Below are 25,932 nucleotides of genomic sequence, written 5' to 3'. Positions count from 1 at the left end.
TAGAAATAATTTTCAAAATATTACATACATTAATTTTGAAAATATTTAATGAAAATGAAAACTCTAAGCTTTTCCATCTACCTTACATATTGTTGCAGTACACCTAGGGGTAAAAGTGAGGGGGAACGCGGGAGGATGCCATTACCCCACTTCCAAAAATATCTATGACGTCCCCCACTTCCTAAAAAAACTACAATGGGCAAAGATAGGCACCTGGGTACACCACCATTGTCTTGACAATATAGTAAAAAAGACTAATGTCTGTAGTTCAGAACCCCTTTCTTTTGCTTGTTAATTGTCATCTTATGAGAAAGTGTGTTTACCTCGATGCAGTCTCGAGCATATGGCCAAAATTAAAACAATGACAAAAAATAATGAAACATTACCGAAACACAAAAAATGATGAATAAATCACCGAAACTTAGGAGAAATGATGACCTAAAATTGAAAAAAAAAATGACCTAAAAGCTAAAAACTGGTAAAATATTAAAAAGTACACTTTAAAATTGCCACTTTTTGTATTAGAACGAAGTATAACATTATATATTTGAAGAGCATTGTGTATACATCTATTGAAAACCATCCATGATAGGATGAAGTACCGTACTTACGTAAATAGTTTTTCGAAATAAAGGCTTTTGAGAAAAGTTAAATGTTTAATCCCTTGTAACTTTGTTCGTGTTCAGCATATCATATCATTCGAAATCCATCATATCATGACTATAGTATTAGACACTAAGTACTTAGATTTGAATTGCCCCTCTCTCTCATTTGTCTTAATACTGCTATAGACACCATCAAAGTTTGAGTATTTACTGTAGCATCTTTAGTTTGTCACACTGCATGACAAGTGTGGTATTCTGTTTTCCTTTTGCATATAGATTTGAAATATGTAATAGCTTGATGTAGTGCCATTTGAAAAAAAAATCAATTTTATGTTAGGTTGGCAACATTGTTAACCTAGAGGTATCACAGGGTATGCCAAACAATGTACCCATAAAAATATTTTCATAGTACTAAATTTCAGTGTTTTTTTTTTTTTTTTTTTTTTTGTTAGATTAAAAGTTACAAAAGTGTATCAAGAAAAATGGTCCACCCTGTATATATACAGGGAGAGAAAAGCTAATTTCCTAATATGTATCAGGGAGCAAAGTAATAAGCATCAAAAATGAAAGGTGCTGAGAGGTCAATAGAAGTCTGTGACAAACAAGTGGCCTCGGGCCACCACCATAGTGCCTAAGGGACCAAATTGAAAACTTCAAATGACAACATGGGTAGAGTCAGGGACGTACGCAGGGGGTGGGTTCTGGGGGTCCGGACCCTCCAAATCCTGACTTTTTGTAAATTTAGCCTAATTTTAGGGGCAATTTTACATTTTTTATAAAATAATTTAGTCTGAAATTGTGTTTGGAACCCCAGAAAGCTTTGGACCCTCCCGAAATAAATTCCTGCGTACGTTCCTGGGTAGAGTGATACCTCGTTCTATACATCTTGGTAAACGAAACAACTTTAATAGGAAACAAGTGTCGATATAGGGAACCGTTTCCAAAATGGCCACAAATGGGTCCTATTTTAGATAAGCTTGCACGTTAGTTTTAATTCGCTGAAGACTTCTCTACATGGTCTCCATGTAGAATTACACATTTCTCCTATTGTTTTCTTTTTCTCGAAGGCCGTCGCTATAGAACTTTATAGATTGCATGGAAAACCACTGTTTCACCTTCATTATCGTGTCATTTATGTTCTCAAAATAGCGACCCCGAAGAAGATTATTCATCTGAGGGAACAGGAAGAAGTCGATTGGTGCTAGATCAAAAGAATAAGACGGATGCCGCAGTATTTTAAACCTACATCCAGTGGCTTCCACTGACGCTACTTGGGATGCATGAGTGGGTGTATTGTTAGGAAGATCCCTTTTGTGTCCTTGCTGAGTAGCACCTCGTAATTTCCTCAGAACTGAGCAGTAGTATGTGCCAGTGATAGTACCACCCTTGATTAATTAAAAAAATGTCGATACGCCCTCGTATAGAATATGTGTAACATTTCATTTATGTGGGACCAATGTATTTTGGTGTTCATTTTTCACCTTCCACCAATACATCATGTTCTTATTGGACCTGCCTCTGCGATTCATTATGAAAAAGGATCTCAACTACCTAGTGAAAGTCACATTTTCAAAATTTGAATATGAATTTGAATTGAAGTAGTCTTTCATTCCCGAACATACCACCTCGAGTTCTTACTGGTACAACTGAAAGTAAACGTCTGTTTCTTTAACCCCAGTCCACTTCTAGTTGTCGTAACCTTCAATGTACTTATAGATAATATAATACTGGGGGCAAATAGCTAGCAAAGTAAAGATATTCAGTAATCACATGTAATTATTATATGTGTCTGCTTAACAATTTTAGATTTAAATAAGAAATTGTATTACGGATAATAGGAGGAAATGGTATTACGTAATATTACCTCTATATTTCCTGGCAGTGGCGTATTTACGATTTTGTTTCGGGGGGCTTTGCTAACTTTCGGGGTGGGCTTTGCCTGAAAATGTGAAAATTCAGCAATATATTTCATATACTTTACTATAGTAAGTAAGATTTCAGGGGGGGGGGCTTAAGCCCGGAAGCCCCCCTAAATACGCCATTGTTTCCAGGTTATGTTACTTGAGTATTTTAAAATGAAAATAAATATAGTCAGCTTGTGAAATCGGATTTGTTTAACTCGTATGTGATACAAATGAAATCAATTTTAAAAGTCTTTCTTCTTTTGCTTTCAGATCTGGCGTCAGCAACTTTAGCAATTTGTGGCAGATTTAGTGTGAACATATCCTACAACATTGGATTACAGTATGCCGCTGAGTTGTTACCCACAGTAGTGAGAGCTCAAGGAGTTGCAGCCATACATATCATGGGTTATGTAGCTTTAATTCTCTCGCCTTTTGTAGTTTCTCTGGTGAGTTTCAATTATACTTTGGCTACTTCCTTAAAAACAGTCTCAAAATATTTAATGCAATTTTATTTATCAAATAACTGAAAATATTAAGTCAAAGGATTCGAGATGGGACCACGGTTGAAAGATTAATGTTTATGTTAGATGTAGTCTCACAAAGGATTAATTATTGGAATAGGTTCAGAATAGATTAATTCTATAAGATCGTAGATCGAGTTTAGATTTCACTTTTAAATGAAAAATGCAGATTTACCAGATTCCGGAATAGTATTCTTTTAAAAAATAGAAGCAATTATAGGAATAGTAAAGGAAATCTCTTGGCATAGCTAGGAGAGTCGTTGCTGAAGGTAGGAGTGTTGTAGAGAGACGCTTGTACAGGGTTTCAAGAAGTAGAACATTCGTTCAGATAACTCTCTTATTCATCTCCCGGAAAATTATATTATTTTCTATTTGCATTATCCATTAGTTGAATACTTTTACCATTTTCAGGAACTACTGAATTTTCCTTCATGAAATTTCATTTTTGATTGTAGCATTTAATAAATACTTCGTTGTTTGTGAAAATTACAATTTAAATTATATCGCTCACATGATATGTACACGGGTATGGGCGTCTTTGGCGGGGGGATAAGGGGGACGCGTCCCACAATATTTTGAAGTACAAAATATTCAGTTTAATTCTAATTTAATTTATTTACTAACGACAGAATAACGTATGAATAATAATAATAATAATAATAATAATAATAATAATAATAATAATAATAATAATAATAATAATAATAATAATAATAATAATTATTATTATTATTATTATTATTATTATTATTATTATTATTATTATTATTATTATTATTATTATTATTATTATTATTATTATTATTATTATTATTTATTTGGAATATAGTATTCAGACTGTGAAACTATTATAACAGAGTTCTTGATATACCTTAGGGGGTCCGTGAAGGTAAGCAGAAATGTAACAAATGGAATCGAAGATAATAAACAGGTTGGCCTAGGCAGTACTATTTAAATCACTTTCTTTGATGCCCCCCCAAATTTTACATGCCAGAGACACCAGTGTACACGGGATATGTTGTACAACAATTAGAATTTCAGCGTGATAACGCATTCATGGTTCCAATAACACTCTTGGTGTGGTACTCATAGTAGTGCTGCGAGATGGCAGTAGCAGCGCTCAAATAGTGTTTCGTCAACAAGCAAACAAGAAACGTGTGATCATTGTGCAACCTTTACTACACCTTGTCGACGTCAAAGACTGCACTCATGATCGTCCTACGGGAAGGCAGCTTCTCGTACTGCGTAATTGGTGTATGTACAGGCATGCCGCCACGACATTAACGCATATATGGAAACAATGGACAAAGAAGAGAACCATATACAATGACAATTGGACAGTAGATCGCATAATGCGAACACGCAAGGGATGACAGGTATTTTGTTTGCATGAGCATAACGAACTGTACAGGGTCTGCTGAATGCTAGACTGGGGACATGCATGCCTTAATGTCGGTCTCCATTGACCTACAATCCTACAAACTTCTCAGGTACAATTGGCGCGTGAACACCATCGCTAGTATGTTGAGTGACAGACAGCCATGTTTTCAGATGATTCCGTTTCTACAAAAATGATCTATGCAAGTTATAACGCTATTGTAATGAAGGTAATCTGCCAACATGCATTGTCGAACGTCATAGCGGCCGAACGAACATAAGGTATGATGAGGGGTACAATTGTTTACAACTCTTTATCTCGGGAACTCCCTCGTGTCCCAAAATATAAATAATGCCATGTATTTCCTGTTTGTAGGCCTATGTGCTGCATATTGTATGATTATAAATTATAACGCAAATAAAGATTTGTAATTTAATTGTTGTTAATATTGCGATATATCTCTCAACTACTTCTACTGTGCAGACACTAAAATTTAAAGGTACGGAGTTCATCTTTGCCTTAAAATAAAAAGGGAGTCCGCAACTCTGAAGTGATTAGAAACCATTACTTTTTAAATATATTGAACCCTATTAAGACTAACAGTGCGAACCTGATGCAAAATGGTCACTTCTGGTCCGACGGCGTTGAAACTACCAGAAGCATGTCCTATACAGACGACCCAATCGATCTATTCTTTATTTATGGTCGATGTATCGATATGCTCGGTGGTCGATGTGCTTGAATGTTTAAACTAAGATCAACGTGCCTTCCACTGACTTATTATGTGATGCGAATTTCGTTCAAATGGTACGATTTATAATGAATATTTTTAAAGCATTCTTATTATTGTATATATATCTTTTCATTTCATTTCAGAATGATATTTCCCGAGCATTACCACTGATTGTGTTAGGAGCTTTAGCGGTGACAGGTGGAGTTCTTTCATTATTACTCCCAGAAACATTGGATAAGGAACTTCCACAAACTCTACACGATGGTGAAGAATTTGGAAAGAACCAAAAATTCTGGGAATTTCCTTGCTGTCAAAAGTAAGTAAATAGTATTGTTTGACAATGTAATGTTGTAAGCACAACAGATAAATGAATCTGCTTTCGGGCAGAAGATTCCGAGACTTTTAGAGATTTAAAGATTAAGTTCTAATATAGACACCAAATCAGGAGGGAAAGCATAATTAAATTTACATATCAAATAAATAATATATCTTTTCGGGGGAAAATACACCTAAGGGGAAATGGTTTGAATTTTCGAGCTAGGGGATATTTATCACCGGGCGTTTGCTACTATATATGACATCAAAAAATAACTGCTCTGTCTCTATATATAATTATTTTTAGAGTTGCATCGCATTACAGTTTAGAACATTAAATCATAGAAATGCGATGCAAACTAATATTGAATCGCTAAATGCGATACACTTACGATCCTAATTTATTACCCAAAGTCAGCTACTTTTACAACAAAAGAGTATTTTTCCTTCAAGACAGAGCAGTTATCTTTTGATGCCATATATAGTAACAAACGCCCAGTGATAAATATAGCCTAGCTGAAAATTCAAACCATTTCCCCTTAGGTGTATTTTAGGTTCTTAATACAAGCCTATCCACAATGAACCTATCCACCATATTACATAGGAAACTGATTACAGGGTTGACGGCAGAGATACCTTGTGTACTTTATATTATATTATGTCGGGAAACAAGGTGCCTTAATGAGATTTCGGGATGCAAAATTCCCTCTTACGTTTGAGAAACAGTCACTAGCAAATTAGCTCTGGCAAGTAGTTCATAAATGACACATATAGTTGTTGGATACCATTGGTCCAGAAATATTCGTTTTGCTAAGTCCTCTTGCTTTCCATTGAAAAATTGAAAATTTGACTACATCAGTTAGGAAATGAACATTTGTGTGAAATTAACTTATGGTGTCTTTGCCGTAGAAATGAAGGTTCACTTGGTACGCTGCATAATTCCAAATTTCCGTTGTGACAGCGTTATATTCGTAAATTCAGCATTTAATAGAAACTCAATATGGGTGCATTCAAAACCGACTACAGTACCAACTTAGACAATCTATAGGACAAAGTTAGCATTAAAAAAAAAAAATACAAACTGAGATTACTTTCTCTTTGTGTTGCTTTTCATTATTATTATTCTTTGTAATATACAACATATATATATATATATATATATATATATATATATATTCAGTCCTTTATGAGAACATCTATGTATCTTTGAAGACACATGAAGTAATAAGACTAATTTCGCTTCGAAACAGATCAATGCTATATCACGTGTGCTTCTTTATTAACACGTCCGCTAGTGGCATTATTCTCGCAACATTAAAAAAAAATCCCAAGCCAATTAGAATGAGATATTCATAAGGAAAGCTATCGCTTTCTTGGCAATTAAATCTTTAAATTTAAGAATGAGAGTGTTAAACACAAATTCACGAATTACGGGACAATTCTACGTTCCAAAGAGTTTTGACAACCTGCTTATACTGTATATTGAACTCATATAAAATCAGTTTCGTTTCGATCTATATTAAAGAAAGAAACATAATACAGAATAAGAATTATAAAATCAAAATACGATATTTTTAACCGAGTTAAAAAAGGAGATTCTCAGTTTGATCTGTACTATATATGTATGTATGTATGTTAGTTATCATATCTAGAACCATTAATGCAATTTTCACTAATGGAATAAGCTCTCTCCAAGAAAGGTTCTTACGTGTAAAATATAACTATTTAAAGGTTTAATAAATAATTAGTTGAATTTTCCCTGGCGACGTGATTTTAGTAACTCTTCTCAGGCTATCAGTCAGGTAAAGTTATTGACATCGGACGTCTCGAATGCAGACATCGCATTCATCTTCAGGGATTGTAATGAAGAGACCGGAGACGTGAGCATGTATATTAGGGTGGGCCGAAAACGGCCGAAATTTTTTTTTTTTAGAAAATTAAGATTGAGTACCGTGCAAAAGTTGTATAATGTTATATTATGTTTCCTCACCAAAACAGAGCCGGATTAAAAGATATTTAACCGGGTCCCGGGGGCCCGAAAGAACGCTAATTTTGAAAAAAAAAAAAGTAGCCAGCAATGAAAATATTATTAAAATATATTTTTAGAAAGTTAAGTTTCAGTACCGTGCAAAAGTTGTATAATGTTATATTATGTTTCCTCACCAAACCAAAGCCAGATTAAAAGATATTTAACCGGGCCCCGGGGGCCCCAAAGAACGTTAATTTTGAAAAAAAAAATAGTTGCGAGTAGTGAGAATATTGAAATATTTTTTTAGAAAGTTAAGTTTGAGTACCATGCAAAAGTTGTATAATATTATGTTTCTTCACTAAAATAGAGCCGAATAAAAAGATATTTAACCGGGCCCCGGGGGCCCGAACAAACGGTAATTTTGAAAAAAAAAGTAGCCAGCAATGAAAATATTATTAAAATATATTTTTAGAAAGTTAAGTTTCAGTACCGTGCAAAAGTTGTATAATGTTATATTATGTTTCTTCACCAAAAAATAAGACCCGGATTAAAAGATATTTAACCGGGCCCCGGGGGCCCCAAAGAACATTAATTTTGAAAAAAAAATAGTTGTGAATAGTGAAAATATTATTGAAATATATTTTTTTAGAAAGTTAAGTTTGAGTACCGTGCAAAATTTATAATGTCATGTTTCCTCACCAAAACAGAGCCGGATAAAAAGATATTTAACCGTGCCCCGGGAGCCCAAAAGAACGTTAATGCTGAAAAAATATGGTTGTAAGTAGTGAAAATATTATTGAAATAATTGTTTTCAGAAAATTAAGTTTGAGTACCGTGCAAAAGTTGTATAATGCTATGCTTCTTCCCCAAAACAGAGGCAGATAAAAATATTTCACCAGGCCCTGCGGGTCCGAAAAGTGTTATTTTTTTTAAATATATATATATACCATTATTTTAAGTATGTATAGAAAATTGATTAAGATTCCTAATACTTTAACTTGACCCCAGGATTTTAAATGTTCTGATATGATGTCCAGCTCTTCGCCTGATTGGTGTTTAGTAGATATAATAGTTCCTTCACAAATACATAAGGTAAGGTTGAAAAATTGACCAACAAGCGCAGAACTCACCACGTGGAGATGGCTACACAGCGAGTTCCTCCTACCCACCCTCCTCTTACTTAAAGCTCCTTAGCGGAAATTTATGTCCGAAGCTTGGTAGATGCTTTCGTGGTTCCAGTTTTGCGCGAATATAACCGTCTCGTGCAACACTACCGCATACTTCTGAAGAAGATTCTGTTACTACCTTTAGACACTTCTCCAAAGCCTGTGTGTGGAAGGGGAACGTGACAAACTGAAACCTCCTCTTTTCCACAATCATTTCGGTTGGTTCTTCTATTGATACGTTAGCCGAAATTGGAGGTTTCGTTACTATTACTTCTGAGATATTCTTCAGTGCTTTGCCTATTGCAATTGTAAATTAGAACTATAGTTTGGTATTTTCGGCCATCAAAATAGAGACCCTTAAAATTAGTAGCTTTACACTAGACGGTTTCTTTTTTCTTTTTCTTTTTCTTTTTTGCTAGTTTCGTACGGATTTTGTTTTTATCTACTACCTTGTCTTAGTTTATTTTGTTTAGTAAATTCACATCTTCTAAAACAGCAGATACAATTTTAGCAGCCGACCTATTCGATATATCTGTTAAATCTTTTGCGGTACTCATTTGTTTAGGGCTCACTATTGTTTATTTGGGTTTACTTTAGATTTTGTTCTCTAAACGATAGCTCCATGCGAACTCTTCATCGTCTGAATTCGGGGTGGAAGCGCTTAATTTATGTTCCAAGTACGGGATTGAGGCTAACGATTGTAACCCTCTTGTAATTGGTACGGCAGCATCATAATCGATCTGTGTGTCATGCTTTCTTTTGAGCCTATGGATTTCTGCTTCATCTACATTGCAACTCGTCATTTGTCTCTGATTTCTCTGATCTAATATCAGCTCCCACTCCAAAAGCGGTATATAATTTGATTTACCACACTTACAGGTTAATCTATCGCAGCATTTGCAAAAGAAAATATCACATAACTTCTGAGCACCGTTCTTAAATTTAGTTAATTTGGCTCTTAATGGGGTATATCTAATTTCTTAATGGGGTTAATGATCGTTTTGCATTTTGAGTTGTAATTCAAAATCATATGCTTAATTCAAAGTCAAGACAATACAGGAAGAGAGGCTCGCAGCCATATTGTTTCTAGTTTATTTGAATTCAGCAATGTAAGCGCCGCCTTCGGAAAGCCAGTGTTATGTATTTTGCATCCAGATGCGAAAAAGTGATATTCTCTTAAAGTTTGAGAGTTCTGAGGTGGGCTCAACACAAAGGTTTTTCGTGTGTTAATATGGTAGTTATGAAAGTTAGTTAAGCTCTTAATAGTTATTTGCGTATATTGAAACCATGTATTTCATGTTTTATGTATTAATAGTATTGTCTGGTAAAATGTTATTATTACCTAAAACCATTTTATTTGAACAAAAAATTAGGAACTTTAGGGCCACGGGGGCCCGATTAAATATTGTTTTAAAATCAATATATTTGACATGGCTTCATTTCGTACCAATGCACAACTTTTGATAACTACTCAATCCTGAATATATGAAAAAAAAATTTTCGGCCCACCCTAATGTATATGTTTCAGAAACAAAAACAGACATTCAATAAAGCCATTTCTCGTAGCCACAACAGCCAATCAGGAGCCAGCATCCCTCATCCAATTAGAAGCCACCATTTTCCTCAGCAAATCACAAGCCCCATTTATAGCTCTGCCCCTAAATAGTCACTATATATACATGCTCACGTCTCCAGTCTCTTCATTACAATCTCTGAAGATGAATGTGATGTCTGCATTCGAAACGTCGGATGTCAATAACTTCGCCTGGCTGGTAACCCGAGAAGAGTTACTAAAATAATTAGTTATTTTTTTAAATCAAATAATTCCTACAACGCCTGATGGAAAAACTTATTCTAAAATTTGCGGCAATCAGACAATCAACAAAGAAAAGTGGGTTGCACATAAACAAGGAGTTAAGAACATCTTTATAGTGTTTGATAATGGTTATTCAGATCATTGCCGATGGCATGACTGCTTACATTCCGATCTTTCTCTACTTTTGCCAGAATATCGCCCATTTTTTTCTGTAATTGGTCGCCCACTACATGAAGCACCTTGGACATCGAAAGTTAAAAAATAAAATAAAATAAAATAAATAAATAAATAAAAATAAACAACTTGATAACCAACTTCAAAAACCTACCCAAAAAAGAAAATAAAAAAGGGGTCTTTCCTGGTAAGGCAGTGAAATCGGCCCTTGATCCAAATTGGATCGCTATTGGCCAAAAGGGTTACCCTTGACCTAAAACTACCTCAAAAAAATTTTTGATCCCATACCCCCTCCCCTTACCGAATTATCGTATCATACATGCTCAAAATTGAACATTTTTAAATTTTGGTGGGGGTGGTCCAAAAATTTTGAAAGTTTCACAGATTGTAGATACTATCTAGATGCAAATGTGTATTTTTTTTCAAAACTATCGATTAATATTTTCTTTATTTTTTTACGTGTTGAAAATTTCAAATAAATGTAGAAAATTTTTTGGGGGGTACACGTTCCTGATTTTTTGGTTTAAAAATTTGTTATATCCTTAGGTACGACATACATTTTTTTTCGGGGCCTTAAAGTGATGGTAACATTGTCAAAAAGAAATAAAACTGAAAACAAACGTATTTTTCGCAGTTTTTCCACCATTTTAGTGCCATCAAGATGAGGACGCCCTTCAAACAATCCTTTGCCAAAGTTCACAATTTTCCTTTCTCTTGCGTCCCTTCTGCTTCTGTTGTTTTTCGGTTGCTTCGATTGTGTTCATTTCGAAACAGAAACACCAAATATATCTCCGCAACAGTGCTTCCACTTCACCCGACTCTTGCACAACAAAGTTACACACAGCTCGCGGTAGAGAGCACTACCGGTAGAGAGCGCCACTGTGTGCGACCACTGATAGATATGAGGAACCCACGCGAGGTTTTAACTTTGCAAGAGTCGGTTGAAGTGGAAGCACTGTAACAGAGATATAGTTGGTGCTTTTATTCCGAAATGGACAGAATTGAAGCAGCCAAAGAACGATACAATACCCAGGAAACATCTGAGGAGCTCGTCGTCTTGCAAAGAATCCTAATTAAAGAGTCTTAAAATCAATATGAAATGCATTTCTGTCCCGTGTAAATTTGAGAATTTTCGGGTTTCTGACCGTAATGTTTCTTTTCTGGATACTACCTTGACCAGTAGATTATTTTAGATTGTATACTCCTAATTCTCCACTTAAAATGGAGGGAGAGAGGATTACACATTTCATAATACTACTTATTAGTTTCCAGCATATAAACTGAAATATTCACATTGTTCTAACATTTAACGCTATATGTGGAGTAAAAGTGGCACTGATTAATCTCCTCTATTTTCATTTTAGGGTTATATCTGAAGAAGTTACTACAACAACTGCTGTAGGCCAAAGCAAATTTTATAAAGATAAGGCAAGGAGTTCAGTAAGAGCATCCATCAGAGGAGAAACCTATAGATCTAGTATGATACAACGATCGGTACGACGATCTCAAAGAAGAGAAACAACACAACCCACAGGGGAGTCGATAGGAGATAAACTTAGCAATGGGTTGGCCAAAATATCAGCATCTGAATCTTGTCATGTGTGAACTAGTTATTGTTTTGAAGTCATGGTTAAAATTTATATGTAACTTGTTCATTAAATATAAAATAATGTTTCATATAGTTTTATTCCCTGTAGTGATAATAAAACATTCATGTGATCCTCTTAACATTCAAGTGATTGTTAAGAGAATAGCAATGTTTCTTTTCTGGTCCAACATCATACAAAAATATTGCCAGAAAATGTAATAGATGTTTAGTAAGCACGTAACTACACACAGTACAAGAATTACGAAAGGAACTAAATAAGAAGTTATTTAGCCAGTACTTAATACCGTAATCTTAACTTTCAAGAAGTGACTACTCAATTAAGAACTTTAAACAAATAAATATCGTACGTAAGACACTCGTGCATATTTGGATTTACATGGTGTATCAACTATTTGTATGGAGGTTATGTGATTGAACATGAGTGTTCAAGTATTTAAGTGAAGGGATCTTTGTGATAGTTTTTACTTTGTAAAGAGTTGTGTTGTGATTGTGAATATTTAATGCTCTTACGGGTTTTGTACATGTTGCTATCATGTGGTCAATGTTGATTTTACTAGTGGGTTTAGAAGTTCAATCAAATGAGACATGACTTATCACTAAATTCGTATGAATAGACTATTACATAGTTCTAAGAATGATCTCTCAATACATAGAATCGATCAATTTAATTATTATTTATTTATGAAAAGGTAAAATTATTTCAATATTTTAGTTTAACATGTCTAAAATAAATCATGTTTAATATAGTAGTGAAACCATAAAAGGTCATGTAAAATATACTCTGATTCAATGTTAAAGGTAGCGTAAGATTGGTGGATTGCTTCAGATAGGTATCATTGTTCATCTTTAAATACGATGTTTAATTTAGCATTATAGTTACAGTATTTGGAGTGTCTATAAATATGGGCAAGGTGATACCTACACTATTCACGTTGGGTATATATAAATCCCAAACATATAACACAAATCATACTAGAAAGTAAAGAACATGATTATATTCGCTCAGAAATTATCAAGAATTGTTCAATTACGTACATTTTTTGGTATTTCCTGAAGTATTTTATTCTTCTCGAGTTTTCGAACTACAGTATTTCGAAAGTTTGAGGAACATAGACGTCTACAGAAATTATCGACATTTAAACAGTTCACTTTTGTGAAGTGTCATATGTTCTTTCAAGAAAACCAAATAAACATTTAAGATTTTTAAAAAAAGTCAAGATAGAGTTGAATTATATTGCCTCTGGATTATGAAGTACACAGATCAAGAAAGATAAAAGAGAATCCTAGATTTCTTTTATTGAAATTGAAGTACAAAATTACTGTACAATTGCCATTGAGGAAAGTGTAGACCTAATTGAAACGGGCCCTGATAGAACATGCCACACCTAACAACGTTTATTTGTTCCTAAGTTTGCATACAAAGTTCTTTCCTTCTCGTACAAGTATTGTTATTTACTTTAATGTACAAGCAAATACATTTAGCGCTACTAAGTTTGTTAGCTTCACAATAAACCACATTATTTCAACCAATAAAAAAGCAAAAGAATAAGGCTTTCATTATGCATCTTTCATAGTTATGTTTTGTTTTACATTATTATATTTCAGATTTCTCTGTTGCAGAGTATGGGAGTAGTATATCAAATATGCATTGCTATCAATCGTATTTAATTATGTAACAAGCGTGGTAAGAAAATAATTTTTGATAGTCATTATCATACAATATATTCGTCTCGGTAAAATAGAACTTTCACAAGTTCTAATCCTTGCTATCTAGAATTCGTTATATGATGAATATCACTCAATCATATCGGTTTTTTAAATAAAACTTATTTATTAAGATCAAATTTTTTAGCAACAAAGTGACGCAGGTTAAACAGTTATTTTATGATTCATGTTAGATTTCCTTATGTGCTTTACCTATTACGACTTATGTTGTGAATACTGTGAATCAACAAGTCAAGTTTTATTCTATTTTTAACACGTGGTTATTATTGACTTATAAAGAAACAAGAAAAATAGTTACAATACTTCTCAACAGGATTTGCATTTTTAAAAATAGTTTAGCTCAAAATTAAGAATAAGAAAGATAATGACGTAATGAATATATTCAGATATCTGTATAAATTTCCAGTAAAGAGTTTCAGAGAGCCATGACGTGAAACAAGTACCACAAGTTTCAAATATCTTTAAAAATGCCCCACTTATAACATAGTTTTCATTTCACAAATTATTATTATTGGTTACATTTACTCTTCCTAATATACTCCTAAATTAATGTTACGTCATTCCGTGATTACATAGCATGTTTATTAATTTGTATTATTATTTTTATCACGAATAGAACGTTAATAACCTGGACATATATATGAAGTGATTGGTAAAATCTGGAAATTTAACTAGTGCATTCAATAGAGCTTATTAAGCATGACATAATAATGTAATAACTCAATTGCAGTCGACGACTGATTAAATAAATACACAAGAACATGCAAAGATAAAACTGAATTTCTCCAAAAGCTAACAAATTTATTTGTGCCAGTTTGCATTTGAGCTACTTTCGATCATTACTACACAATAAATGTACAAAAATAGGTTACAATCTATATCAATCATGAAGCGCTTCAAGAAAAATAATTTTTATATTTCAATGATTTTGAACAGCTCTGCACAAAATATTGCCAAAGGAACATTTCTCACTTCGATGTCAAACATAATTCAGTCTGCAGTGGTAAGGTGGATATTGACTTATCTACGTATATTGAGATTTGAGGTTTCCATAAACCAAATATATCACCTTAATTACCATACTCTCGCACTTGCAACATAATGTTAATTCCTCGTATATCAGAACATGAGTCCGGTATTTAATTTATATTTCTTATGCATTAGTTTTCGATTTTACAATATTTAGCTAATTGATTCCGTTGTAATTTACATATGATATTAAGTTTGCTACTCACTGTCGCGTATTATTTTATGCTGAATTTCAATTTATAATAAGCTATTTAACTACTGGTTACGATTTTGTAAATGTTTTATCTTTTACCGTAACATGGGGCTAAAAATAATATTATTATATCACATTGGATACAGTTTCTTAAGCTCTGATGAATGCACTAATTAAATATCGGTAAAATAAGTTGCTCAATGTTGGTTAGTAAGCATAGGTAAACACATATTTTAAAAAGAAACAATTGAATAACATCGTTATAATTAGTTTAGAAAGTGACAGTCTATGTATTTCTTCTAACTGTACGAATTCTTTCTGAACACATTTTTCTTGTAAGGAAAAAAAAGAAAGTAGTGTTCAGGATTGTACACGAATCTAATGAGTAATATCTTAATTGGTATTATTAAACGTAAGGTACGTAGGTACAATATTATGTAGGCATCATACTATAATGGGGTAAGTCACTTGCCACACAATATTTGGAACTGAAATGTATCCGAATTCTGATAGAATTCGCCATAATATCTGCGTTTCTCCACTAAGCGACTTAACATGTAAGAAGAACAAACTTTCTATTTTGAGACTGGATGACATGCTATAATAAAATTTATGGCCATTTAAAGTTGTTGACTGAAATAAATGACAATATAGGCTGTTGCTCTTTAAAATGAATTTATATCAGTTAACGAGTTGAAATCTTAAAATTCTTGTTCTATGTTGTATTCCTAGTTCCTTATCTAATTTTCTATTTGAAAATAAGAAATAATTGATGCAGCCCTCTGCCAATTCTAGTATTTTGTTAATATTTTAGGAAACACAGTATTTGCTTTCAAATGTATTGTTAGAATGATTGTGATGAATGCATGTTCAAGAGTGTTTTGGCCATTTGTGCAAATTATTTTCATTAAATATATCACTCACTCTTTTTTGTAAAGAAGAAATAAAGATCGTTTATAATTTTTAGAAGCCTTTGATATCAACTTCCTCGTATTTTCTTTGTATTATAAATATCATTTTATTAAAAAACTGATTACACTGCAAGGAAATTTATTCTGTGATAAATTTTGTAGTAGATATAAATATTACGCTGTACAGTTTTTTGTTATTGATGTTCTTGCATTATTTTGTATATAGATAACCGATAATAAAAGCCGCTTTTTATATAATTGATTGTTTCAGAATTTTTTTCGCCTCAAATGTGGAAGAAGTTCCTTTCGTTTTGGAATGTACCTTAATTTCAGAAGTATGGTACAAAGATACAGGAATTAAGACAAAGACCACAATACACTGAATCATGAAATATCAATAACCTTAAAAAAAATAGGTTAGTAAATGAAATTAAAGGAGTTCCAATCTCTTATTATCACGAATGACAATATTTTATTATTAAAACAAATAAATGAATTGATACATTGAAACTGTTACATTAAAATTGGATAATATATACTTTAAAAAGTCAAAATTACATGGATAATATATACTTTAAAAAGTCAAAATTACAATAATAAATTATCATTGACATTAGCATTGCATTTAATTCAAAATTAGTTACAGTAACTTCATTGCCAAGCACATAATTATACTACGTACTAATAAAACAACTAGGAAGTTGAATGACAAGTCGATCTGTCATTTTGTGAGAAACCTTTCCTCAGTCAATGAGAAGATCAATAGATAAGTTCTTATTTTTAAGTGTTTATATTACCTTAGAGTTAGAGCTGATGATTGAGCAAAGTGTGGTCCTTCTTTCGATGTTTGAAGCTTGGACTCTGATAGTTGATTCTCAGAGCTTCCTCCATCTTTTTACCGAAGATTCTGAGACTGTGCTGCTGTTTCGTTGCTCAATTTATGATTGGACGTTATTTTGATTGAAAACCTAGTCTCTATTGGCTTTCTTTATTTAACTTGGTTAATGACATCAAAAGTATAATACAAATGTCCAATGACGTCTCTGTGATACTTTTGACGTAAAAATGAGAATATGTAAAACTGAAAATTTAATGCAAAATACGAATTTAAAAAAAACATAACACGTAAAGAAGTTGCTATTGTCCTACTTAACAAGGTTTTGTTTTCTGAAGAAGACCACATAAAGACTATTTTTTACTTCTCGGAAAGTTCATAGCTATTACTCTGCTAACGATCAAAAATAAAGATAATAAAATAACCTTTGCCTTGTTGCATCTGCAAAATTGATCACCAATTTGAATGTACCATATACACTTTATTTTATATATAGGAGCAAAATCCTAATGGAAGGCGAAGATCACATTGTGATATTAATACATAATCACTTATACTGGCATTGCCCCACCTCTGAACATGAGACGAACAACACAATCTAATTATGAAGATTGAAAGTTATATAAGAAATATTGTCTAGATAGAATGTGTACAAGCTAAACCATGCTTTTTACCTTAAAACTAAAGCAAATGTAATTCATATGTGACTTTCTCTAGAGACGATATATAGTGACAATTTCTTGATAATCTAAATTTACATAAAATCTAACATCTAACTTGCATATCGCAAAATATTTTACTTAGGGGTTAAAGGAAGCTATCTATGTTTATCAATAACGTGTCTGAAGATTAATAGTACAATTCAAAACATAACAGTCTCAGTTTGAGGACACAATCAAAACATAAGCTGTTCCACTTTCTTGAGGTTAGGGTTAAGTGCGGACGGCAGTGGCGAGGATACATGTCCCACTCATTCATGGAAATACCAGATCTCAAAAAGCGATCCTTATCTGGCGGAATTTAAAATAACTTCTCAAATTCAGTAAGTGGTAAAATTGAAGAAAACATCGCACAAGCTCTACGCGAATCTTAATTTGGGATAAATGATAATAATACCGTCATATAAGTAATCCCATGTTATAGAAGCAGCTACTGCAGCATACACGTGCACGCAATTAGAAAGTTTACACGTTCCTTATTGACTAGAAGGTACGACGAACGTAAGAACCTGTAAACTTTTACGTATGATTATGTCATGGTAGCTTCTATCATCGTATAATATATCTCAGTATTACTTATGTCACATATTACCAATTTTTACTCCGTATTATTATTATTAAAGTTTAAAAGTGAAAAATACAAAAATATAGGTGTTGTAATTTAAAAGAAACTGATATGAATGGAGAAGGATAAAGGAAAATTTTCACTTGCACTACTCTGTTCCTTTTAATAAAACTTTTTCCTTATAAGTAATTTAATTTATGTTCTAGTGCTTTGGTTTCTTTTTTAAAATTATGAATGCATTACACTTCCCATATAATATATTTATTTTATTTTATTTTGTTTATTTCATTTATTTATTTATTTATTAGCCTGTTTTGCACATAACAGATTTTTCTCTAATACGCATACAGTTGTCAATAATTACAATATAATATATAGTTGAACAAAATTTTAAAACAGAAATTCCTAATACAATAAAATAGCTTTATTTGACACCCACCCACCCACACACCGCATATTATATATATATATATATATATATATATATATATATACAAACAATACATCCATAACATAATTAATACAGAAGGAAAATTATGAATTGTCTTCATAAGACGAATTTACAGAGCAATAACATTTATTTACTAAAAATTTTAAAAAATTCCAATTTGAACACAGAGTATGTTTTAATTTGCCTTAGAAACTCAGGTACTTATTAAAAACTCTCGTACTGTTTATATATATGTTTTTCTAAAAAAGAAATAAATAAAAATAAAAATAAATAAATAAAACACAATAATATGTAAATTATTAACATATTGAGTATTGTACTTATGGACGTTACTATTTTCTATAAATAAAGGTTTTTTCAACATGGCGGAAAGTGTAGTTGTTCCATGTGTAGCTCTTGAAGAAAGGCAGAGTAATGATATTGAACTACGTAGAAAATGTAAAAATAACAGTGATTTTGAGACATTAAGTATTTGTGCAGCATGTAACATAAAAATTCAGAACAAAAATACGATAATAACAAGGTCAAGAGCGAAAAATACGAATACGAGTGCTACAAAAACAAATGACGATCAAAGTATATTGAAATCAAACAATAATATTGAAGTTGAAAATATTGAAGCGTGTTTGAAACTGATAGTAAAAGATTTTAGTGAACTTAAAAATGAGGTGGACCAACTTAGACATGAACAAATAAAACTTACAACTCAACTTTTAAAGTTGACTGAAGTAAATGTGCAAGGTACAAGGCCATTGAAGGATGCAAATCAAACACAAGAAAATGAACACAAACAGCAGCGTTCCCATTGTAATAATAAAGCATACAGTGATATTTTAAAAGTCAGTAAAACGTGTACAAATAGTAGGCCTATTACTGGGAACAATTATGGTGTGAAAGAAATAAGTGCAAGTGGTAAACATAAGAGACACAATGCGCAACTACAAGTGCAAGGAAAACTGCTAAATTTTGAGGAGTCTCACAATAAAGTAATTACTACGGAACTGACCCCTCCACAAAGTAAGCACAACTTAACCAATGGACAAGGTGATAAATGGACTGTAGTTAAGAAAAATACAAATAAGTGTAGTTCGAAGAAAATCACGACCGGAAATAAAATAGATGCGGATATATTAGTGGAAAACAGATTTGATGTCCTCAGTGATGAAATTGATAAGTACAAAGAAAATGACAAAATAACCAACGCAGTTTTTTGATAGTAATTGTATAAAACAAAAAAGTCAGCTTCAAAGTACAGTAAAAGGAAACTGACAAGAAAAATACGTTTGTATGCGGACAGTCATGGAAGAAGTGTAGCGGTATATCTCAACAACTCCAGTAACTGCGAAGTGATAAGTACTGTAAAACCTGGTGCAACTTTTGATAAGGTTAGTGAACGAATTATTTCGGAATCGGTAGAAATGGGCCATAATGATGTTGTAGTGTTTTAGCGGGTACTAATGACATTTCAAAAAATCAAGGAAGTGCATTTTTACTATGCCTAAAACAGCGATTAAAGGCCTTATTGCATACAAAGGTTATAGTGTTTACAGTGCCACATAGATATGATTTGACCAGGTGGTCATGTGTTAATAAAGAAGTGGAACGTGTGAACAAAGAAGTATATAAACTAGCAAAACACTTCAAAAACGTTTGTGTTGTGGACATAGGTATGCTAAATAGGTTTGGTAAGAAATATGGCTGTGCTGAAATAATAAAGTTTGTGTGTGAGATGGGGTGTAGTAAAGATAACATTGCAATACCGTTGTACTGGGGTAGATTGGTACATACTAAGGAAACTAAAGTAGGAGACGACCATTTTTTATCGTTGAACACAGGAATAACCTTGGAAACATAAAACCCGGTAGAGATATCAATACAGTGAAACACTGTAAACTAAATCAGCTTAAAGTATTTCATCACAATGTGCAGGGTCTTGGCAATAAGCTGGATTTTATGGATGTGTTAGTTGAGACAGTGGTGTCAACTGCACATGTTATTTGCATTACGGAGCATTGGTTAAGCTGTACTGATATTCAATCTGTAAAATTAAAAGGTTTTGATTTGGTAAGTCATTATTCAAGAGTTAACTTGATTCATGGAGGAGTTTGTATATTCGTTCATAATAAGTTAAATGCTGATGAAATTGATGTATCGATGTTCAATCTTGAACTTCACTTTGAAGTAGTTGCAATAAGTCTCGCTGATAAAGTGTGTATATGTAGTATTTATTTGTCTAATTCGGGTAATTTACTTTTTTTTTTTTTTTTTTTTTTTTTTTTTTTTTTTTTTTTTTTTTTTTTAGAAATCTTGAAATTCTTCTCGACCATCTGTGCAAAAGATACAGTATAATCATTTTGTGTGGTAACATAAATATAAATTGGATGCTTACGACTAAAGTTAAGACAGATTTACAAAACCTATTAACTTCATTTAATCTAGAAGCTATTGTTAATACGCCTACCAGATGTGGAAAATCAGCACTTGATCAAGTAATAGTAAGCAGAGAGTGTCGTAACCACAAACTTGAAATATTCAACCCAGGTTATTCTGATCATGATGCTCAATTAGTTAGCTTATCGCTTCCATCAACTAACTTACCGGTGTTGCAAAATACTACCAGAATTGAAAAAAGGTTATTTTCACCGAGTAACATTAGTTACTTTTGTTATTTGTTGGCTCTTGAGACATGGGATGAAATTATTCACTTCCACTATGGACGAAAAATTTAATTCCTTCTTAGATGCATACTTGCACTGTTTTAATGTAGCTTTTCCTCTCATGCCAATTAGTAAATGTAATAAAGTTAAGAAAAGTTGGATTGCAACTGGTACTCGTAATTCCAAACGAAATTTAATTAAGTATGCTAAACTGCTTAATGGTACAAATGTTTCTGGTGTATTCAGAAATTACGTTAAAAAATATAAGCAAACATATATGAAAGTTATTAAGACAGCAAAACTAATGCATAATTCGAAAATGATTAATAACTCTAGAAATAAAATTAAAACTATGTGGAATATTATTCACTAGTCGGTACATACAAAGAAAGGTAATATTGCCAATTTGAATCACATCATTTTTGACAATAAAAAGATTACAAACCCTGCTAAATTGCAAATAAATTTAATAATTATTTTATAACTTCTCAGGTAGCACTTGGTGCTCTATCCCACCAAGCTGGTTCAAGTGGTTCTTCAAATATGCCTTCTTATCCAAAATGTATTTTTGTTACCCCGGTAGGCTAACTATTGATGAAATATTAGCAATTATAGGAAAGATGAGAAATAGCAGTTCTGCAGATCTTGAAGTACCGTCCACTATTATAAAATAATCTGCTTCGATAATTGCTCCCCACCTAACTCATGTAATAAATTTTTCCCTTCAATCAGGCATTTTCCCACAACGGTTAAAAGTGGCTAAAGTGATTCCCTTGTTCAAAAAAGGCAGTCGTTACACTATTAAGAATTATCGCTCTATCTCAGTTTTATCTGTATTTTCAAAAATTTTTGAGACAGTAATGTCAAATAGGATAAGAAATGACTTACATTCCAATAATCTAATATCTTTATCACAACATGGGTTTTTAACTGGCAAATCTACTGATTCTGCAATTTTCGATTTTCTTAGTACTGTTATGCATGCAATAAATAATAAAAAGATGGGCAATTGGACCCTTTGTTGATCTTACTAAAGCATTTGACACTGTAAATCATGATCTCTTACTCAAAAAATTAAACTTTTATGGTATAAGAGGAACTGCCAATAAATTGATCGAGTCTTACTTGAAGGATAGGTATCAGATAGTTCAAATTACGAACGAAAATAATGGCGAAATGCATAAGTTTAGTAGTTATAAAGGTACAATACTAACTGGTGTACCTCAAGGATCAGTGCTTGGTCCATTGCTCTTTCTTATTTACATTAATGATTTGACACATGAAATGTTGCCTAATAAATGTGTTTTATTTGCTGATGACACTAATGTTATTATTACAGGTAATTCACGACATGATATTGAATATAATCTAAACAATGATAAAACTTTCTTGCTAAATTTTTATCATCCTCTTCAAAATAAATTTATTCCTTACGTAATGGTAAATAACAAAAAAGTCGACTTTTCTATTTCAACTAAATTTTTTGGTGTCACCAGAAGTTCGAAACTAACTTGGAATGAGCATATTTCTGAACTCAACAAAAAATTAAGTAGTATTTGTTTCGGCCTCCGTAGACTAAGAGGTAATATCACAACAGAGGCCTTAGTTTCGGTGTACTATGCAAAATTTCATTCTTTAATAACTTATGGTATTATTTTTTAGGGTTATTCAACTGAATGTATTAGCACGTTTCGCTTACAAAAGAAAGCACTAAGGGTTGTGTTTGGATTGTTACCAAAGTCTTCTTGCAAGCCCATCTTTCGAGGACAAAAAATATTACCATTACTTTGTGTGTATCTATATAAAATGATCTTGTTTACCGTAAGTAACAAACACTTATTTATTGAAAACAGTAACGTCCATAAATACAATACTCGATTCGTTAATAATTTGCATGTTATCCCCCCAAATTTCTCGTTTTTTCAAAAAAGCGTATATATTAACTGTACAAAAATTTTCAATAAGTTACCTGACTTTCTAAAGCAAAACAAATCATATTCTATCTTTAAATATGATCTTCACGAGTTCTTAGTAGATAAATGTTACTACTCGGTAAATGAGTTTTTTGAAGATAATATATAAATGTTTTTTTTTTTTTTTTTGTTAATTATATTATGAATGTGTAAGCTTATAAAAGTCATAGTTATGTATGTATTACTTTATCTGTAAGTTTTTTTTATAGCATATATGTAATTATTTTGTAATTTTGACATCTGTATGCGTACTCGAGAATACTCTCATTTGTATGCAAAACAGGCAAATAAATAAATAAATGCTTATTACTTAAAGTAAAGAAAAAGATTTTAAATAAATACACACATGGAACAGGTACAGTTTTTTCTTAGAAAGATAGGTTTGCAGGAAGTCTTGGGCAACAACCCAACCCTTAGTGTTTTTCTTTCTTTTCTTTTTCTTTTTTTTTATTGAAATATACGGATATATTTAGTAGTGTAACTCCAGAAAGTAATACCATAACTTACGAATGATTGGAATTTTGGATAATAGACTAAAAATAGGTTTGTGTTGTAATATTACATCTTAGTCTATGAAGACAATTTTTTTAAAAAATGAATATTACTTAATTTTTTGTTAAGTTCAAAAATATGCTCATTCCAATTTAATTTGACACTAATGTTTATACCAAGAAATTTAGTTGAACTAGAAAAGTCGAATTTGTTTGTTATTTATCATTATGTGAGGAACATATTTATTTTGAATAGGAGAATCAAAATTTAGCAAAGTAATTTCATGGTTAATTAGAATTAATTTATTGGTATGTAACCAATTAATCAATCGATTGAATGCAATGTTTAGGTTATTCTCAATATCTGTCGTGATTTTTCTGAAATAATAATATAATAAACCAAGCATTGGTTCTTGTAATACATCCGTTAGAATATCACCTTTAGATGAAATAAAACTTCGAATTTTTCCATTAATAACTAACCAACTCTATGGCCTATGGAACCCGGAGGTTCAATGCCGCGTTAACAAAATCTCTCCATTGACTTTTATCCTTAGCCAACTGGATCTAGTTTTACTTTGTATTCGTATTTCTGTAGATCCATCTTAATATTATACTCCCATCTGCACCTAGGTCTTCCTAATGGTCTTTTTCCGATTGAATTTCCAGTTAAAACTTTGAAAGCGTTCCTAATTTCTTCCATTTTGGCTACATGACTTACCCACCTAATCCTCCTAGATTTGATGACCTCGACAATATTTGGTACACGATATAAATTATATAGTTCCTCGTTATGAAGTTTTCGCCATTCCTCATTCCCGTTTCTCTTGGGTCCGAATATTCGTCTCAGGATCTTGTTCTTAAATACTTTCAATCTATGTTCTTCCTTCCGAGTAAGCGACCATGTTTCACAACCATACAGAACAACAGGCATGATTATCGCTTCATATATTTTAAGCTTCAAATTCCTCGACAGAATTCGCGACGACAAGAGATTTCACGAATTCCCAACTTTTAGTCGACATTTAAATTCTTCGTGAATATGATTTTGTTCTGTTAATGTTGATCTTAGATATTTGAAAGCATCCACTTTATCGAAAGAATTATATGATATTTTAACGCATCCATAATTTGTAGTGTTACGATCTCGACGAATTTCCATATATTTAGTTTTCTCTGCATTTTCTTCTAAACCCAAATCCCTGAAAGCGTTTAATAAGAGCTCTGCATTTCTTTCTATTGTTCTCCTATCATTCCCTATTAAATTCACATCATCAGCATACGCCATAATCTGGTGAATACCATTCAGCTCTAGACCCTGGTTACTATATTTGATTTTCCTTATAGCGTACTCCAGGAAAGGAGTAATTATTGTAACTTTTTTGTAAGTTTATATTTTTAATGTAATTTCTGAAATCAGCAGCAACATTATCACTAAGCAATTTACCATAATTAAACCTCATTTCGAGTTGCGTATATCACTTGTAACCAGCGGATCCAGAAGGATCGTTTGGGGGGGGGGGGGGGAGGGTTCGCTCCTCAGAAGATGAGTGTAGCCTCCAGGTGACCAGAATTTTAATTTACAATAATGAGACGCACATGAATCCGAGACTGGACAGAGGAGGATACGTGAACCTGATTCCCAGATTCCATTTTAGGACCTGTTTTTTTTTTTTTTTTTTTTTTTTTTTTTTTTTTTTTTTTTAATGAAAGTGTATTTCTTCTGTAGAATTAGGCTAAATTAAATACTCACTTTCGTTTCAGAGCATGGCGGTGTCATGATTCACTTCACACATAACGACCGCGATATATCAGATGCGCTGTTTTGCACAGTACTTGAACAAAAGAAAATACTGTATTGGCGATTGTATTTATTTTAACGAAAGAGTGTACAATTTGCTCTAATCTTTTATATTTTGATTAACAATTGCGGGAGACAACAGTTTAAAAAAAAAAAAGGCTCGGTCTAAATAACAGGCTCGGTGCAAAAATATATAACGAAAGTATGCATGCACAAAGAATAATACAAAATATCAACAAATAGCAAAAAACACCACGGGAGTCTCTGACGGGGGGACGAGAGGGACGCGTCCCCCCAATATTTTGAAGTATAAAATATTCAATATTTTATTCAATATTCAATTTATTTACTAACGACAGAATAACATATAAATATTTATGCTTATTTGAAAT

General features: G+C 32.4%; 1 protein-coding gene across 1 annotated transcript in view; it reads left to right on the top strand.

The window, feature by feature from the left end:
- Window positions 1–16,306, top strand: part of LOC145660535 (organic cation transporter protein) — a 144,659-nt gene extending 128,353 nt beyond the window's left edge. Inside the window, exons 8-10 of the mRNA XM_081725726.1 lie at window positions 2,780–2,955; window positions 5,285–5,457; window positions 11,946–16,306. Of these exons, the coding sequence (XP_081581852.1) occupies window positions 2,780–2,955; window positions 5,285–5,457; window positions 11,946–12,186 (590 nt within the window). The 3' untranslated portion in view covers window positions 12,187–16,306. The remainder of the gene's footprint in view (window positions 1–2,779; window positions 2,956–5,284; window positions 5,458–11,945) is intronic.
- The last annotated feature ends 9,626 nt before the right edge of the window (window positions 16,307–25,932 follow it).

This window comes from Thermobia domestica, chromosome 1, assembly GCF_964235325.1.
Source record: "Thermobia domestica chromosome 1, izTheDome1.hap1.1, whole genome shotgun sequence".
Taxonomy (NCBI): Eukaryota; Metazoa; Arthropoda; class Insecta; order Zygentoma; family Lepismatidae; genus Thermobia; species Thermobia domestica.
This window is presented reverse-complemented; position numbering and strand designations above follow the sequence as displayed.